General features: G+C 35.9%; 1 protein-coding gene across 7 annotated transcripts in view; it reads left to right on the top strand.

The window, feature by feature from the left end:
- Positions 1 to 19,329, top strand: part of SPATA17 (spermatogenesis associated 17) — a 225,058-nt gene that overhangs the window by 86,638 nt on the left and 119,091 nt on the right. For all 7 annotated transcript variants that reach the window (XM_053209507.1, XM_027074982.2, XM_053209510.1 and 4 more), the window contains one exon: positions 15,363 to 15,566. In XM_053209507.1, coding sequence (XP_053065482.1) covers positions 15,363 to 15,566 — 204 coding nt within the window. The remainder of the gene's footprint in view (positions 1 to 15,362; positions 15,567 to 19,329) is intronic.

Raw genomic sequence — 19,329 nt, 5'->3', positions numbered from 1 at the left:
CTCTGGCACACCATATTTTTAATTGTATGCAAACATTTTGCACAGACAGTTAACTGGTGTTGCTTATTTCTATTGCTTTCATACTAAATTAATGTTGTTGGTAAGTTAATTATAATCACTTTTTTCAACTTCTTCACTGATTAAAAAAGACTGAGTTTTTCTGGTTCGTTTTGCTATCGCTACTTATAATACCATGAAATCTAAAACTTAGAAATACAAGGAAGGTATACCATGGCTTTAACTAGATCTAATAAGGTTATAATAGTTTGGTAGATTTGAGGATTTACTCCTATTATTAGTATGACTATTTTTCTTAAGTTTCTTAAGAAACTTCAGAAATATTTTAGAATGAGACCAATTGGAAGTTAGATTCTGTTATAATGGATAAATAATGAAGAGGTAGATTTTGTCACTGTTCGTCAGCTCATGATTTATCTTAGCTCTCCTGCAAGTCCAAAAGAATAGCTTCGTATAGATAAGCCCTGCTCTCCCTATACTCTTGACATTGAATTCACTCTTCTGGATTGGAAAACTTTAGAAATATTTCAGCTGAATATCTAGTAACCAATTTTAAAATCTCAGGCTTTGGATTATTCCATCTTCTTTCTTCCCTTCTTCCTTTAATCTTCTTTATATCTCCTTCCCCAGCCCTGTACCCTACAGTCGAAAACATTCCTTTGTATTAAAACTAGGGACGTAAGGAGAGAGTTTATATTGTCAAATGTTTTCTTAAAATGAACTCTTAACTAAGTCAGTGGTGAAAATTCTCAAACATTGACTAATGTAGCTTATTTGATCATTAATGTCACTATTAAAAACATGAGTATTTCTTAACATTGGAGTGTAAATTAAGATATAGTCCAACACAAGAAATCATCTATGACCTTGAGATTTTATACAGTATAAAGTAGGGAAATATATATATATATATATATATATATATATATATATATTTAAATTAAAAAAAATTTTTTTGAGAGAGAGAGAGAGCAAGTGAGCACAAGTGTGGGAGGGGCAGGGATGGAAGGAGACACAGAATCCGGAGCAGGCTCCAGGCTCTGAGCTGTCAGCACAGAGCCCGATGCAGGGCTCGGACTCAGAAACCATGAGATCATGACCTGAGCCGAAGTCAGACACTTAACTGACTGAGTCACCCAGGCGCCCCTAGTAGGTAAATGTTTTAAAAGACATAGAAAGTTTGTACCATATTTTATATATTTATTATAATCACAAAAGAAACATAACCAAAGAGGAAGTACAATTGTTTGTTCAAAAATATATATTAAAATTTAGGGGTGCCTGGGTGGCTCAGTCGGTTAAGCGGCCAACTTCGGCCCAATTCATGATCTCGCAGTCTGTGAGTTCAAGCCCCGCGTCAGGCTCTGTGCTGACAGCTCAGAGCCTGGAGCCTGTTTCAGATTCTCCCTCTCTCTGCCCCTCCCCTGTTCATGCTCTGTCTCTCCCTGTCTCAAAAATAAATAAAATGTTAAAAAAAAACCTTTAAAAATATATATATATTAAAATTTAGTTTCATTTTGCTGTGACAAATGTGACTTTAAACATGTTAGTATAAAGTAGCATATTTTCTATTAAATAGTCTTGTCAATTGGTTTTTCTATGTATTTTTTGACAGTTGAAAGTATTTCACTCAAAAAGGAGTTATGTTATCTATACAATATTGCAGCAGACAGTAAAATAAAAGGTGAGAAAATGGAAGGAAGGTGTGAAGAAGGGAGAAAAGAGAAAGAATTTGTTTTTAAATCTTAATCTGTTAATATCTCTTGGGCCTAAAATAAATAAACTGCACGTCTCAATTGCTGTTGTCATATGGAAAGGAAAGTCTTGCCGAAAGGATATGACCTCTCTCAATTTAGAGAAAAGTTACATTTTCAAGGTGTTTATATAATGTAAAACATTCCTGTGGTTTTAGTTCCTTTAATGAGTTGAAAAATATTTTTCTCTTAAATTTATTCAGCTTTATTTTCCATCTACTTTTAAATTAATACATGTATATATACATATGCATATAATTTCATTTTAGTATCTCTTTGAAATAAATTGTGAATCATTAGGATAATATAATTTTGTTGTACTCATACTTATTATTTATGCTTATGCTCTACATGCATAAGTTAATTTATGATCATCTGAATTAGTCTTAAATTAACATCATTAAAATGATTCAATTTATTTTACCTGGTTTATTTCTTTCTATATCCACACAAAAATCAACTGCTCTGTCAACAATTATCCGAATGCTAAAATTGTTGTAGGGCCTTCCCTGACCTCACAAGGCACAGCTGTTGCTTTTTATCTCCATGTCTAAATATAACACTTACCATTGGCATTATGGTTACATCTACTTCCCTCTAAAGTAGGCAAATTCATAAAGGAGAGCAACTGTGTCACTGTAATGTCCCCGATTTCTAATATCAGAGTCATGCTATGCTATTTCTAATAAGAGTCCTAATTCAGATTTACAATACTTTTCACATTCAAAACAAGAAAGGAAGCTTTTATTTCAGTCTCAATTATTCACTATTTCTTCTCTGAATTAAATAAAAACTATAAATAAAACAATCATCTTGACACATGTAATGATTTTTAGTAACTGATGCCTATATTTGGTAGAATATTTCATGTGTTTTTTAATTTTTTTAGATGCTTATTTATTTTGAGAGAGAGAGAGACAGACAGGCAGAGCAAGCATGAGCAGGGGAGGGGCAGAGACAGGGAAAGAGAGAGTCCCAAGCAGGCTCCACACTGTTAGCACAGAGCCCAGTGCGAGGCTTGATCCCATGAACTGTGAGATCATGACCTGAGATCATCGGATTTTCAACCCACTGAGCCACCTAGGTGCCCCCTAGGTGGTGTTTAAAATGGCAAATCCTATATTCAAAGAAAAGGCAAAGGGGAAGCTGACTCTTTAAAAAACCTTTTATGTCCCAAAATAAGCCAAGTTCCATAACTAGACAGGGTGAAAGTGAAATTCAAACTAAGATGTGGCTGTTTTCAAAACCATACTTTCTCTTTATGGTATGGTTTAAAAAGAACTGAAAAAGGTCCTAGTTCAACATTATTTTCCTGGATGATGGCTGAAATCATATCTTTAAATTTCTATTTATTTGAAGATAAGTACTAGACAATATATTCAGTATTATTACCTTTTTATGCTTTGTGTGAATTAGCTTATCAGTTTCTTTAAGCATCAGGAGGTGAGAGGCATGAGTCTAAGATGCAGGGCTCCTTCACAGGAAGACAGGCAAGCCTTCATGGGTACATCTGGATAGCTGCTGGGCAGTGTGTTTGTCTTGTTGGGGAAAGAGCCATGAGGAAAGGAATAAGGGTGAGTACTTATATAATCTCTTAAGTATTTTTGCCTTTGAGGTATCAGCTGAAGTTCTGAAACAATAGATGTCCTATTCAACACTACTACACATTGTCTTATGATCCTATGATTTGAGATGAGGAGATATCTGTAAGAATACAAATGGTTTTGACATCTCACTCTTGATCTCAGTACTAGTGTGTAAAGGTGAAGGTCAGTGAAGCTGAAGGAGTCGAAGAACCATGAATCTATGCTGTTGGGATGGGTCACCCACCTATGCATGACATACCTAAAATTATCCCCCATCACATAGTAGAAAGGAAGACTGAACTAAGTGCCAGTGGCTATCATGAATATGGGCAAATGATAACTGCAAGGAAGGACAGAAGATTGCATATGTATATTTCAAGAAGGTCAACGAGTACTGGTTTGAAAGTGACATTGTGAACTAAGAAAATGCAAATCTCTCCCCGGTCACTATGATACAGGGGAGTTCTAAAATGCTTTGTTCAGTGGGCCTGCAAAGGAAGTTCCAGTTGTAATAAAAAAGAAAAAAAAAAGAAGGTAGAGAATATATTTATTGAAAAGTTTTGGGTGCAAAGAGAAGTTGCTTAGCATAGATGGGAGAGGGATTTCACAGGGCAAGGTTGAAAGGATTACAGTCAAGGGGTCAGAATTGTTGGGAAAAGAAATAACGCTAGTTGAAGATGAGTATAAAAGAGAACATAAAGGAGAGCTGGGATTAATTTGGCAGATAATTATTTGAGCATGAGCATTTTGACCAAAAACCAAATAGATAAATAGGTGTTTGATCCAATTATCTCTTATTGTAGAGAAATTCAAGTTGCTGCACCTGTTCTTTATTTTCATTAGCACAGTAATGATATAATAGACTGAAAATGAAGTAATGGGTTAAAAAGTACAAGGGAGGTATTCTTCATATTTTTGAAGTGAGGAATGAAATGACAAAAAGCCCACATAAAAACTTGTGAAACAACCCAGTAGTACACCCCAACGCCAGAGACTAGACTTTATTCATCTTACAGCAGATCTGGTTTTTTGATCAAAATATTGTGTTGGCCAACTTCCTCTGATTAAATCACTTTCCCTTTAATTGTGTTTGTGGCCAAATTGTGTTGCCACGAGAGGGTCTTACGGTTTGAGTTGAGATAAAAGATAGCACAATTGTGAAGCATTGTGTAATTTTCTGGGCTCCCTACCACCAAGGAGGTCAGAACAAAACAGGAAAGCAAAAGATAACCCAAAAAAGATAAAGTTTTTATTTAAGGGTAACACAGAAAAGTGAAAAAATCCTAATCACTCAGCTCAATTATCACAAAGTGGCAGGTATAATCTGTACCTAATAGGCACTAATTAATAATTTCCATACAGGAAGCCACAGGTCTACAGAAAAAGACTGTGTGAGAGCACAGTAGTCTGAAAATGAGGTGGTCTTTGAGATCTGGTCACAAGATTGTAGCCAACCAGATTAAGGCAACATAGCATTTCCCCATGAGGCAGTCAATCCTATACTTTTGATAAAACTTAAAATGGCTTCCTCCTGTTTGCTTAAGAAATCTTTCTTCAAAGACTCTTGGGAAATCAGTTTCTTACAGAGCCCCAGATAACACTGGGAATATAGTTTGACAAATGCTCCTTTCTATTAGTACATTTTCTTTAACAAAAGAAAGTTTTCAATCCTGTTGACGGTTTCTGTATTTTTCTTTTAGCAACTAATTGTCTTGAAAGTCATCTTTTAAACCCAAACTATGAAATCATTTTTATTTTTATTTATTTTTCATTTTTTAATGTTTATTTTTGAGAGAGACAGTGCATGAGTGGGGGAGGGAGAGAGAGAGAGAGAGAGAGAGAGAGAGAGAGAGAGAAACACAGAATCCAAAGCAGGCTCCAGGCTCTGAGCTGTCAGCACAGAGCCCGGATGTGGGGCTCGAACCCACGAACCTTGAGATCATGACCTGAGCTGAAGTCAGACACTCAACTGACTGAGCCACTCAGACGCCCCTGCAATCATTTTTAAATTAAATCATGTGTAGAACTGAGCAAGGGGGGGGGGGCACTTGGGTGGCTCAGTCCATTAAGCGTCTGACTGCGGCTCAGGTCGTGATCTCAAGGTTCATGGGTTCAAGCCCCACATCAGACTCTGTGCTGACAGCTCAGAGCCTGGAGCCTGCTTTGGATTCTGTGTCTCCCTCTCTCTCTCTCCCTTTCCCCTACTTGTATTCTCTCTGTCTCTCAAGAATAAATAAATAAACATTTAAAAAAAAAAAAAGGAAGAACTGGGCAAGAGAAAATAATAGGTTTCTGAGGGGGGTGGAAATGGTATACCATGGAAGGTTTGGGGTGGGTGGTGGAACATCCTTTACTGTTTTTCTTAGGTCATTCATACTTTACTGGTATGTATAATAAGCCAGTGCAGAATATGTAGAAATTGGGTGTTTGAGACATTACAATAGGGACTTTTCAAATCGTTGCGGAATTCGGTGTCCACTTGCACTGCACTATTCAGAATAATTTTTGGTAAGGTCACCCAGGAATCTCCTAATTTTAAATCCACCAGACCTTTGGGAGTTTTGCACCTGGCTCATCACACCTGAGATATTGAAAGTTGCGTTGGCCTTGATGACCTTACGATCAGCTTTTTCTTCTACTCTTTCATCATTTCTTCTCAGTCTTCTTCAGTAATTCTTGTGTATCTTTTTACTCTGACATTATATAGGGCTATTTATAGTTCTTTACTATCAAAGTCATTTAAAGTTTCTATTCCTTTGCAAATCTTTGTGTTCTAGGAATGCCTTCCTTTATCTTACACACCAGGCACATTCCTTGTCTTCCTTCACACGTCTTAAATACCAGCCATCCTAACCCCCCAGAATAATCTATTCTCAGTATGGTTATATATCCGTATCAATACTAATTCCAGTATTTTATAATTATTTATAAACTGTCAATGCTGTGACTCACATGGAAAAGCAGGAATCAAAGCCAAATCTGGAGAGAGTGCCAAGGTAGCAGATCAAGGAGGGGAGGAAGTAAATGAAGCTGTTTTTTTTGTTTGTTTGTTTGGTTGGTTGGTTGGTTGGGTTTTTTGGAGGTGGGGAAGGGAGTTTCTATGTGTTAGGAAAAGGAGCAGGCCTAGAAAATTTTCCTAAGCAAGAAAATAAGTGACTTTCATCCACTCCTTACAGGGATTAGTAGAATAGTAACCTGACATTTACAGAGAAAAAGACAAAAGGATTGTTTAGTGGGAAAGATTTCCCAGAAAGTCTTTTACGTGGCATCTTCTCTCAGAAATATAAAGGGAAATCCTGACTGGGGGAAAAATGTTCTTTTAGTCCCAAGATTTTCTGAGTCATGATAATATTCCTATATTTTAGAAGACTCAAATCAGTCTCTACTTCTTTTTCTTTCCTGACATTCAATGAATTACGATGTGATTTGTGCCACAAGAACACAGTTTGCTTCTGTGGAGGTCACCTGTCACCTTCTAATTACCATGCCAGTGGTGCATTCTTTGTCCCCATGCTGTTCCACCTCTCCCGAGCCTCTGACACTGCTGACCTCCTTCGCGGAAGCGTCTTCTCCCTTGCGTCCTGCCTCTCCTCCCTCGCTGTGTGCTCTTTTGAGTGTCCTTCATGGGCTTCTCCTCGCCTACTCATCTCTTACATGTGCTCCTAAGACTGTCCCCCTGAATTCCCCGCATGCTCTCCCTCAGTGACCCCATTCATTTTCATACATTCAGCTATTTCAATTCAGAAAACAACTCCATTTGCCGCCTACGACCTTTTTCCCAAGTTCCAGACCTACTCTTACAGCTCTACACTGGACCTTTCAACCTGGATTTGGGGGAAGCTCAATTCTAATAACTCCAAAACAGGTAGTAATATCCCTGCCTGACTGTCCCCTCTTTCCACCTTCTCTGCCTGGGATCTAAGCCCAAGTTTTTCTGTAAGTCCACATTCTCTTACGTTCTTCTTAATAAACATATTATCAATGTCCTCTGGTTCTGTTTCTGTAGAACGCTCCCTGTCCATGTCATTCTTCTATTTCCACTGCTCTTTCTTCTTACCTTTCAATAAACGGTCTTCACATTTTCCCAGACTGCTGGTCTATATTCCTTATTCAGATAAATATGGATTGATGGTCTACTCTGAGCCAGATATTAAGATAGGCTATAAGTCAGGGTTCTCAATTCTGGCTGCACATCAGCTTTAAAACACAGAATTAAACTCTGCTAATGCCCAGACTGCTTCAAAGATTCTGGTTGGGTTGGTCTAGGTTGGGCCTTGGACATCAGTATTTATCAGGTTCCCCAAATGACTGTCCTCTGTTGCCAGCTTTGAGAACCACAAACTTAAGTACACAGAGGCCGATAAAATGGACATAGTTCTTGCCCTGATGGAGCTTAAATTCTAGATAATTGGGGAGATAAGCATCAAAAAACAAAGTCATATATGTGTATAATTAGAAGTTGTAAGTTCCAGGCAGAAAATGAACAGAAGATTTTGAGAGAGAGAAAAAATATAACAGGACAAAGTATATGGGTGGGGGGGGGGGGGGTGGTGACAAGAGGTCTTTCCAAACAAGTGAGATTTAATATGAATTCTTAGGGATGAGTATAGTTTGGCCAGGCAAATAAGCAGATAGGAAAAACATTTGGTGAATTTGAGTCATGGAGTAGCCTGGCATGTTGTGAGGAAGTGAAAACCATTGTGGATGGTAGATAGTGAGGGATAGAAAGCGTGACTTAAAAGAGGTTGGAACAGAAAAAAGGGACTTTGTTCAGAATTTGTTAGGATTTTTAAGTGCATTAAAAATACACATAGTTTTTTAGGGGCTAAAAAAATCGTTTTAATTATTGCTTTGGCTTCTCCTGAAGGTAAGTGGGGTTCAAAGCTGAACAGATGGAGAAGAGCTAAATTTCAGTTTGAAGCACTTTGGTAAATAAGGTTGCTTGAATAAAGGTGTTGGCTGTGGGCCTAAATAGATGCCTATGGATTCAAGATAGAATTTGGAGGTAGCATGAATAGAACTTGTTGCTGGGTTGGATATAAGGGACAGGGGAAGACCATGCATCATCAAAGGTGATTCTCAGGTTTTTGGCTTAAGACACAGAGCTGATGGCACCATTTGCTTTTTTTGTAATAGATTGTTTTAGAGCAATTAGGTTCACAGCAGAATGGAGCAAATGGTACAGAGATTTCCTATATACCCTGTGTCTATACCCATGTCTTAATGTACAAATGAAATGATATAATATGTGGTATTGTGTCTAACTCCTTTTATTTAGAATAATGTTCTTGAGATTCTTTCATGCTATAGCACACATCAGTATTTCCTTTCTCTTTATTGTTGATAGTGTTCTATTCTCCAGATAACTATATTCAGTTAATAATCTGTTGATGAACATTTGTATTGTTTCATTTCAATTTTGGCATCAATGAATAATCCTGCTGTAAACATTTGCACGCAGGTCTTTGTGTGGGCATATTTTTTTCATCTGTCTTGTACAGATTCCCAAGGATGGAATTGTTGTGTTATAGGCTAAGCATAGGCTTAACTATTTTTAATAGGCTTTTTAAAATTTGAGCAGTTTGGGGTTCACAACACATTTGGTCAGGAAGTTGCCATATACTGTCTACACCCACACATCGTTAATACCCGAAGTCCATCGTTTACATTAGGGTTCACTCTGGGTTGTGTATTCTATTCTGCTCTCATCTCACTTGCAGGGTTTCTGAAGAGAAGTTGAATGTAATTCTTATATTTGTTCCTCTGAAGGTAAGGTGCTTATCACCTCTGCTTCTTACAAGATTTTAAGTATGATGTGCCCAGGTTTATGTTTGTTTATGTGTTTGTTTGCCATTTATTTCACTTGGTGTTTTCTCAGCTTCTTGGATCTGTGATTGGATGTATGATATTAATTTGGGAAAAGCTTCAGTCACCATTATTTCACATATGTCTTCTGCTCCTTTCTCTCTTCCTTCTTCTGGATGTTCCCATTATGTGATGTTATACCTTTTGTTATCCTACCTTTCTTGGATGTTCTTGTTATATTTGTATCAGACATTTTTTTTCTTTGCCTTTCCATTTTGGAAGTTTCTGTTGACATATCCTCAAGTTCAGAGATTCCTTCCTCATCCATGTCCTGTCTACAAATAAATCCACCAAAAGCAGTCTTCATTTCTGTTACCGTGTTTTTGATCCCTGGCATTCTTTTTTATTCTTTCTTAGAATTTCCATGTCTGTGTTTTCATTGCCTACCTGTTCGTGTCTGCTAACTACTTTATCCACTAGCTCCCTTAACATATTAATCATAGTTGTTTTAAATTTCTGTTCTGATAATTCCAATGTCCCTGCCATATCTGATGCTAGCTCTGTCTCTTTGTAATATTGTGGTTTTCACCAGTGTTTCCATGAAGTGTGTTTCTGTAGACTTCATGTACTAGTAGGGCATGCTTAAGACTTCCTCCCGAGTTTACCTTCTAAAGGAGAATGTGAAAATCAATAGACTCCCATTTATGTAAAAAGTAAGTGTAACTTGCAGCCTTCTAGAGTTTGGCCCGGTTTATCTTTACAACCTCATCTCTGACTATAGCTTCATGCTTAAACTGGCCAATATGATGTTTACTGAACAACCGCTCTGTGTTTTCCCACAAATATGTTTGTCTTTATTTTTACCCTTCGCTTAGCCTGGAATGCCTTACTTCCCTTTTTTTCATTACCAAAATTCTACCTATCTTTAGAACAAAGCCAGATACTTTTTCCACAGAATTTTCTAAAAGATAAATACCTTTCCCATAATCTCCGGTGTGTACCTCTTCTACAACAGTAATTAGAGGATACTTACTATAGGCTGGGTATGTCATCGTCAGCCACAAAATCACTCTCCTAACCCTCCCTCCCCCACCACTGAGAATGGCTTGATGGGAGTGATCTCTGTTTGTTCATCTGTACCCACCTTAGATCTAGTAAAGTGTTTCTAAGTTAGTAGCTGCTAAATATTTATTGAATTGAATTAGTATATAGAAGATGGGATTTTATTTAAATTTCTTTGTCTTATTCAATATTTAATGAAAGCATTTTAATATATGATAATAACAATTACAGAATCCACATGACTTATAAATATCATTTGTTAAACTAATGAAGCCAGCTACATCTGGGGTCTCCATTTCACATGACCCCACTCTGTACTTTGACTCAAAACTTAAAAATTCTCCTTAACTGAAGTAACAGAAAAGCATGTGTCGTTAGTCATTTTTTTTCATATTGCTTTATATAGACAAGTTTTCTACCAAATCTCTTCTTGGCGAATACCAAATGTTTCCATGAAATTCTTATTCCTTCTGGGCTACGGTGTCTGACGGGTAACATGACTGTTGTCTGAAATGCATGTGGAAGCATAACTGTAGTAGCTGAGAAACGACCATGTTTCCTTTTAGTTCTCAGCAAGAGTAATTGAATGTAGAATATCTTACTAAACACTGGACTGTGACAGTGTGTTAACACTCTGACTATCTCCTAACAGCAGGGCAATTATTTGCTGAGTGGGATTTTTATAAATCTCCTGGCACAAGTATGTCTCCATAATGATGATGAAGTGCACTGGTCAGTGTTGATTCAGCAGTCCTTAGCCTCGCAAATACTTCATTCACAGTTCTCAGGCCCACTTTTACTTTCCTGCTTATTAGAGATCTTTACTACTCTTCTGGGCTGGCTTAGAGTCTAATTTGTAAAATAATTTTTATTAAATCTTAGAACCTGAACATATTTTAGTCAGCCCCCCTTTCTAGAACCGTGTATCTTCCGCACCCCCCCCCCCACCCCGTACTCACAAATTCTGAATCCTTGTCCAAGAAAATACCTTTTGATTTTGTTCCTTTGTGTGGCAATCCGCAATTCCCTTCCCTGTGTAATTGTCACTCGCAGAAGTAAAACTTGAATCCTCCCACCTCTCCTGTGTACGTAGTAGCTGTTCATTCCTGAGTAAGCAGCTACTTGGAAATTATGAGAAATTATTATTTCTCAGATGGCAGAATCCGAAATGGAAACGCTGGTCATTCTGCTTTGGAAGCTGTAAGGGTACACAGTCATGTTCCAAATTCTTTGTATTTTACAGAAACGTGTTTTAAAAAAGTAAACCTCAATAACAGAGAGAAGAAGCAAAAATTAGAATAGAGCTTCCCCCAGGCAAAATGAAGGCCTGTGGATGAGTGGGAAATGACCGTAAAAACATTCTCCATGAAATAAAACAGTAGATGCTCCACATCTGCCATCCATTTGTTTTTAAACCAACTGCATTTTTTAAAGTACTTTCCCACACAATACTTAATAAAGAATAAAAACCGGGAAGAAAAGAGAAACTGATAGGTTGTTAGAAATATGGAATGGTTCAAAATATTAATGTAATGCTAAGGGTGACTGGGTAACAAATGGTACATTTGCTCGTTGCTCAACCTGACATAATTAATATTCCAGGTCATGCTTAAGTTCCCATGATGGAGGGTCTGAAGGGGGGAATTCAAGAAAAATATATATCTATTATATCACTCATTGCCTTTTTTTTTTTCCTTTTGACGAGTCAGAATCATAGCCTTTAAAAAAAATCAGTGCTTTCACACCTCATTTGCCGTATTCACCACTGGGCCACCAGTCAGCAGCCCAGCCTGATGCAAGGAGGTCAGTAAGAAGCTATTAGCAGAGTCCTCTCCTGAGATTTCTTGGGTCTTATTGAGTTGAATGTTAGCATGACAGTGCTGCAAATAACTCAGTTGTAGGCTTTTTTTTTTTTAAACAGTTAGCACAGATTTCCCCATAGTGTTGGTCACTCTAGAAAATTATTGCTGAAAATGAAGTCCCAAAAGCTAGCTTGGCAGTAGCCCTTCTAAGTTGCGAAAAATGTGAAAACTGAAAAATATGTCACGGTCCCTTAGGATTAACCTTGTCTTTTGTGACTCATAGTAATATTTTTTTAAAAATCCACAACAAACCATTGTTCACAAGTGGCTTGCAAAATTATGGCGTGTCCAATTGAGACAATAGTAAGTTAGGGTTGTTTTATTTACTTAAAGAAGTAATAGCTAAATGAATACTGTATCAGTATAAATAAATAGAGTATTTGCTTGCTGTAGGGACCGAGGGAGGGCTGGACTGTTTTCATTGACGTAAGTTAGCAAATGTATTAAATTAATTTCTAAACTAGCCGACACCTTGAAGATTTTCAATGATACATTTTAAATTCAATTAAAATATATTTTCTACCGATATTTGATTTAAATTGCAAAGAGAATACACATGAGGAGGTCTCCATATAGGTTGCAAAATATAATTTAGGAAAGTTATCATGTCTACTGATCTATTTGCATTTCCCATCTAGCCTATGTATACATGTGCATGCAAATGTGGAAGGAGACCAAAAAAGATTTCTAATGGGGTAAAGTTAATAGCAGTTATTCAAGTAGATAGATATTTTTAACTGATAAATGATAGCCTGGTTAAATTGTACCTATTTCACAATTTTAATCTGCAAGGTTGTGAAAATGATAAACTAACAGACTTAAATTAGCTAGATCATCACGAAATAGAGTGGCATTCTCCTTTCTCATAGGCTATAGAGATTTAGTTATATTTTATGTCAGAATATTCTTTTAATATAATATTGTGTTTTTCTCACTATAATTGGTACATTCTCATCATAGAAAATCACCCTGAAAATCATCTTAAAAATTATCACCCACTTAAAAATTACGCTAAAAACTATTTTAAGTATATGTGCACATATTGTCTTTAATTAACATCATTTAAACTGTTTATGAGTCTGCCTTATTTGATATTTAGTATTATAATGAGAGAATGTTAGTATGACATTAACTATGGTTTATACGATTACCCATAATATTTTCAATACTTTTTTTTGTAGAAATTATATAGGGGAAAAATCCCAAAGAAGACCCAGTTCAAAAATATTTTGAAGATATTTAAATATATTTGCATTGGTTTCATGTTACCCAATAAAATTCAACTATAACAGGAAAAGTTGAGTTGGAGGTGACTCAATGGGTCTATGATAATTTAGTTCTAGCTCACAGCGTGTTTGAAAGCACATGGAAACTGATATGTTAAGAAAGATAAGAAGAGTATAATCTGTATTTGTTTGTAAGAAGTTGATAAGATAAACATTTTACTGAGATATTGATGTGGTTTTGGAAAACAAGCGTAAAAGAGAGGCTTCATGGGCCTTTCTGAATAGTGCATCCTTGTTCTCGATAACCACGTTCGTTTTTTGATAGCATTCGTTTTTTGAATGTCTACTATGTGCCAAGTACCCTACTGGGCCGTGGGGATACAAAAATACCTAACAAGCTCTGTGCTCCAGCTGCTGGTTTGGGGAAGACCTATACAGACAAAGGTAATTATGAAACAATGTGGTAGGTGGGTAGGAACTGTGAGGGAATTGTCCCAGGTTATTAATGAGGCATTAGGGATAGGACACTGACTGTAGCCTCCACTGGTTTTGGACAAAGGTTAACACTGAACTGAAGTATTAGCCTGGAAATACAAAATTTGGGGGAGCGCCTGGGTGGCTCCGTCGGTTCAGCATCCGACTTCGGCTCAGGTCATGATCTTGAAGTTCACGAGCATCATGCCCCACACCGGAGCCTGCTTCAGATGCTGTGTCCCCCTCTCTTTCTCTGCCCCTCCCCCTCTCATACTCTGTCTCTGTCTCTCTCTCTCTCTCAAAGATAAATAAAACATTAAAAATTTAAAAATATATATAAAATTTTCTTAAGATGTTTTTTCAAAGACAGCAATCTAAGGTAATGATACTACTTTGGAGCTGCTGATTCCGTCAGGTAATTATAGTGAACAGAAAAGTGTATGCACATAATGGTGACATGAGAGAAAAGCACATTATAGGAAAAACTATATGGGTTTAATGGATACATTCTTTACATTAGTCTAGAGTATCTACACAGAAACCCAACAAGTCATACTATCCTTTAAAATGTAACTTGTCCTTATGGTTATGCATTTGTATATACGAAAGAAGTGTCAAACTTCTATGCAGTTTGTAAACTCAAACACCACTGAATTTTCAGAGAATGAACATCTGCTATACTTGAATTTAACATTTGTTGCACACACCTCCCTTGAACCTCTATTGCATAGCAGGCGCTGTGCTAATAAGTAAGTGGACTATTTTGATACAGTGTGTGACCAAATCAATGAAAGAACATTAAGGGTATACGACACTACCCAAGTATAACACCTAATAGAAAAACCAGTTTATTATTTTAAAGTGAAGAACTTAAAATAGCTGCCATTAAATAGGTTGTATAATACATAATCATTAAAACATGTATTTATTGAGTGCATACTTTGTGCCTGAAACTGGTTCAACCATTGCATATTTGAGTTGTGTAAGTGAATGGTATGATTAAATCTATGTATACATAGTACTCAGAAGACAGAAACAATGACTTAATGTCTTTCTCTTATGTTTTCTTAAATACTTTTGTATAAAATACGCCATATGTGCCAGATAGAAGCTATAGCTGAGTGTGGTGGTGTTGTTGCTGTTTTTTGTTATTTTAATGTTTATTCCTTTTTGAGAGAGAGAGAGCACAGGAGAGGGGCAGAGAAAAAGGGAGACAGAGGATCTGAAACTGGCTCTGAGCTGACAGCAGCAAGCCCGATGGGGGGCTTGAACTCACGAACCATGAGATCATGATCTGAGCTGAAGTCAGTGCTCAACCGACTTTATAGCTCAGTGGTTTTTAACATGTGTAGTCTTTAACTATGAATGATTCTGAAATTGTTAGTCTGGAGTAGAGATAAAATGAGTACCTTGCAATCTCCTTGGATGAATCTGAAGTCAGCCTCTAGTTAAAAACTAGAGTTCTACTGTAAAATAGCCCTTAAACATATGACAATTTTTATGATACAATTTTATCTTACTTTTAAGATGTGTGAAAATTGAAGATAAACATCAACATTATGTTCTTTTTTTCAGATTCCAGGTATATACAATTCACCATTCAGAAAAGATCCCGATCCATGGGAATTGCGGTTACAGAAGGCAAAACCCTTAATAAGCCAAAGGCCTAAAGTTAAGCAGAAGCGCGACGTCAACATTAGCAACCAGCTGGCTTGTACGAGTGCCCGCTCCCTTCCTCAATCTGAAATTCTGCCACCCATTGATAGGAAGCAGTGTCAGGTACTTATCACTTCCGTCTAAGAATTCTGTCGATGATTGTATTCTTGCTGTTTTTTTTTAAGGGTTACTGTTGTGTTCTTTTGTCTTTGTGACAAGAAAGAAAAATTGTTTTTTATGGAATTTAACTATAGCTAATAAATACAGAGTGTGTTTCAAATATATACCAAGGAAGGAATCAAATATTTCTATAGTACTGAATTTTATGGTTTCAGATACAGAGTTAACACATAGGATTTTTGGCTAGGATCTACTCTTTTTCTGTAAGAATATTGTTGCAACAGTACTTGTTATAACATGTTGCTAAAAAAATAAGATGTATTATCACCTTTAACTTCTCATGTGATGATTCGTATCTTTATATACAATGTTAAACGTAATTTAAGTTTGAGTCATTTAAAAAGTGCAAGCTGGAGAATTACAGAGGATCGAAAACAATGCAGGACTCAAGCAGAGACAAATCTTCCCTGTGGATGGGTATAGAGCTGGATTGGCAAATGACTTCCTAGGGGTAAAGGGTGGAGTAGGATGTGTTGGGTGATGATCGCCACCGTCCCGAAAGGCCCAGAAAGCAACAATTCTATGATTCCCATCAATATTTAATCTGGAGTAGACGACCGCCACCAGGTAGCATCAACCTAGAATTGGGTTGATTTCGATTTGCACAGCCAGACTTGCGGGACTCGTACCTGGTAGTTCCCTGCATAGGCTTGCCTCTGCATGTCTTTTGCTGTATAATAAATGGGTTCAAAACCTGATGGCTTAGCCAACAAACATGTCTTCTCTCACAGTTTCTCTGAGAAACTGTGGTGTGTGACAGGTACAGCTCAGGTGAGTACATCTGACTCAAGATCTCTCATGTAGTGGCAGTCAATGTGCCAGCCAAGGCTGTGATTTCATGTGAAAACTCAACTGTAGGGAAGAAGGGAAGGATGAGGACATCCTCTTCCAAGGTCACTCATATCATTGGTCATGTTCATATCTCAGTCCCCTCTCACGTTGGCCTGTCTACACTACTGCCTCACTGGCAGCTGGCTTCCCTCAGGGGAATCTAAGAATCATTCAGAGAATGATTCAGGGAATGTAAGAGGTCATTCAGAGAATTCTCAAAATGGAAGCCTCAGCCTTTTTATGACCTCATGCCGCAAGTGACAGCCCATTACTTCTGCCATATTCTGTTTTTAGGAGTGAGTAAGTCTAGTCCACGCAAGGGCTTGAATCCCAAAGTGGGATCATTGGAGGACATCTTCGAGACTGCTTTTCACACCCACACCCATTTCCTCAGCTTGCAATAAGCCAACCTCATCAAAGCCTTATTTCTGATATCTTATGTATTCATTTTCTGAAACTGGTTTTTTTTATTCCCTTTATTTTGTGCATTTTTTGCTCTCTTAAAGCTACTAACTGATCATTAAAACTATCTAAGGAAATACTATTAACTGATGGTATACACTATATTATAGAAAGAGCTGTAAAAAAATTTATCTAAGAAAACATAGAAGCTGAAAATTCTCCCTCTTTCTGAAATAGAGTGACACACAGAGTGGAATTGAACAAGAGGACAAGGGGGAGAGATAATTGCAAACATTTCAGTTTATTTTGAACATACCTTCAGAGTATGGTTTCATGATTCTTTTCAAAATATAGGTTATACCAGTATTCTAATAAAGGCATTTAAAATAGTTTTGAAAACAAATATAAATTGCATTTTGTAAGTAACTGAATTTTTACCATTTGAATTATGCCTATTACTATTTCAGTTGATACAAGTAACAATTTTGCATGATACCATCTGAATGAGCAATTCAGTGTATTAGTTATTCTATAAAGAAAATAATTCTAGTATCATCATTGCTTGTGTATTAAGTGTTCAATGGTTGCTAAGGTGTCAGATATATAAAATATAATCTATATTTTATGCTATCTTCAATGAAATTGCTATTGGGAGTACACAGAATTCATAGGGTAATTCTGAATACAACTTCTTAGGAAATGTGAAAATTATATGGTATTAATAAGATATAGGTATATAAATGTTTCTGAGTTGGAAATACTCTAGAGGTTACCATACCAAACTGCCACGCTGTATAATATTTACAATGTTAACCATGCACATTTAATATCATTTTATATGAGTTTTATAATACTGGTATTTTATATTAACTTCACTACTTTGCTTTGCTTTTCTATGCTTCTTAATACTGCTGATTTTATACAAGTTTGTATTCACTCTGCATCTCTATTAATATGCTTTTCTCAATACAACCACTTATTACTTTATATAGCTTCCCCCATAGTGTTCTATTTATACATATATGTATTTAGTATTTATGGAATGCACATGGAAGATATATACACATACCTATATATATGATATATGTGAACCATTTTTACATGTATATTTTTATATAAATAAATATGTACATTTTATATATAAATAAAATATACATTTTATATATAATAAATATATATAAATTATATAAATTATAATTGATATAAATATATATAAATTATATAAATATGAATTATAATTATATAAAATTATATAAATTATATTTATATAAATATATTTTATAAATATATTTATAATATAAATAATTTATATATATTATAAATATATTTATAAATATAAATATTTATAAATTATAAATTATATAAATATATATAATATATGATAACATATAATATATATATAATTTATAATTATATAAATATATATTTATATTTATATATAAATTATATAAATAATATAAATAATTATATAAATTATATAAATTATAAATTATATAAATATATATAAATATAAATATATATAAATAAAATATACATTTTATATATAAAAATATACATGTAAAAACTGTCATATATATTTGTATGGAAGATGTGTGCATTTATATTTATATAATAAATATGGAAATAAATATAATATATGTGTAAATATATATGGGAAATATATATGTGTGTGATTGAGGTATTTTCCAACACCAACAACTAATTCTCTGGTTCTCTGAATACCATTTGGCATCCAATCCATTCAAGCCAGTTCTGACACTAATTACCAGGAGTTCATGCAAACCCCGCAGCTTACGGGCTTTTGACCCCACAAAAATGTTCTTCACTTCACATACCAGTCGCAATTTCTGGGTCTCCCGTACTTTTTACTGAACTGGCTATAATTGAGCAGTCCCCTGACCCCAACCTAAGGTTTGATGATTTGCTAGAATGGTTCAAGAACTCAGGAAGACTTTTTATTTAAGTTTACTGCTTTATTATAAAGGGTACAAGTAAACAGCCAGATGAAGAGGAACATAGAGTGAGCTCTGAAAGCCTCCAGAGCGCACAGGCTTCTGTTCCCACAGAGTTGGGTGCACCACTTTCCCAGCACGTAGATAGTGTGTGCAAGCTAAGAAGCTCATCAAATCTCCGTGTAAGAGTTTTTATAAAGCTCAATCTTGAACTCCATTAGATTTCACTGAAGATCTGAAATGGGGCTGGAAATTTCAACCTTCTTTCTGGTGACCAGTCTCATCATGAGGCTGCTAGGGATCTAAATCATCTCATTAGCATAATCTCAGGTGTAATCTTGTTTTAGATAACAAAGGCACCCCATCACTCAGGATATCCCAAGCATTTTAGGAAGTCTATGCCAGGAATCAGTGACAAGGACCATACAATATATATTTCTTTCTATATCACAATAGTGTATATATATGAAGACACATAGAAAAAATATATATACATTCATATAAAATATACATGTGTATAT

This window comes from Acinonyx jubatus, chromosome E4 (genome assembly GCF_027475565.1).
Source record: "Acinonyx jubatus isolate Ajub_Pintada_27869175 chromosome E4, VMU_Ajub_asm_v1.0, whole genome shotgun sequence".
Lineage (NCBI taxonomy): Eukaryota > Metazoa > Chordata > Mammalia > Carnivora > Felidae > Acinonyx > Acinonyx jubatus.
This window is presented reverse-complemented; position numbering and strand designations above follow the sequence as displayed.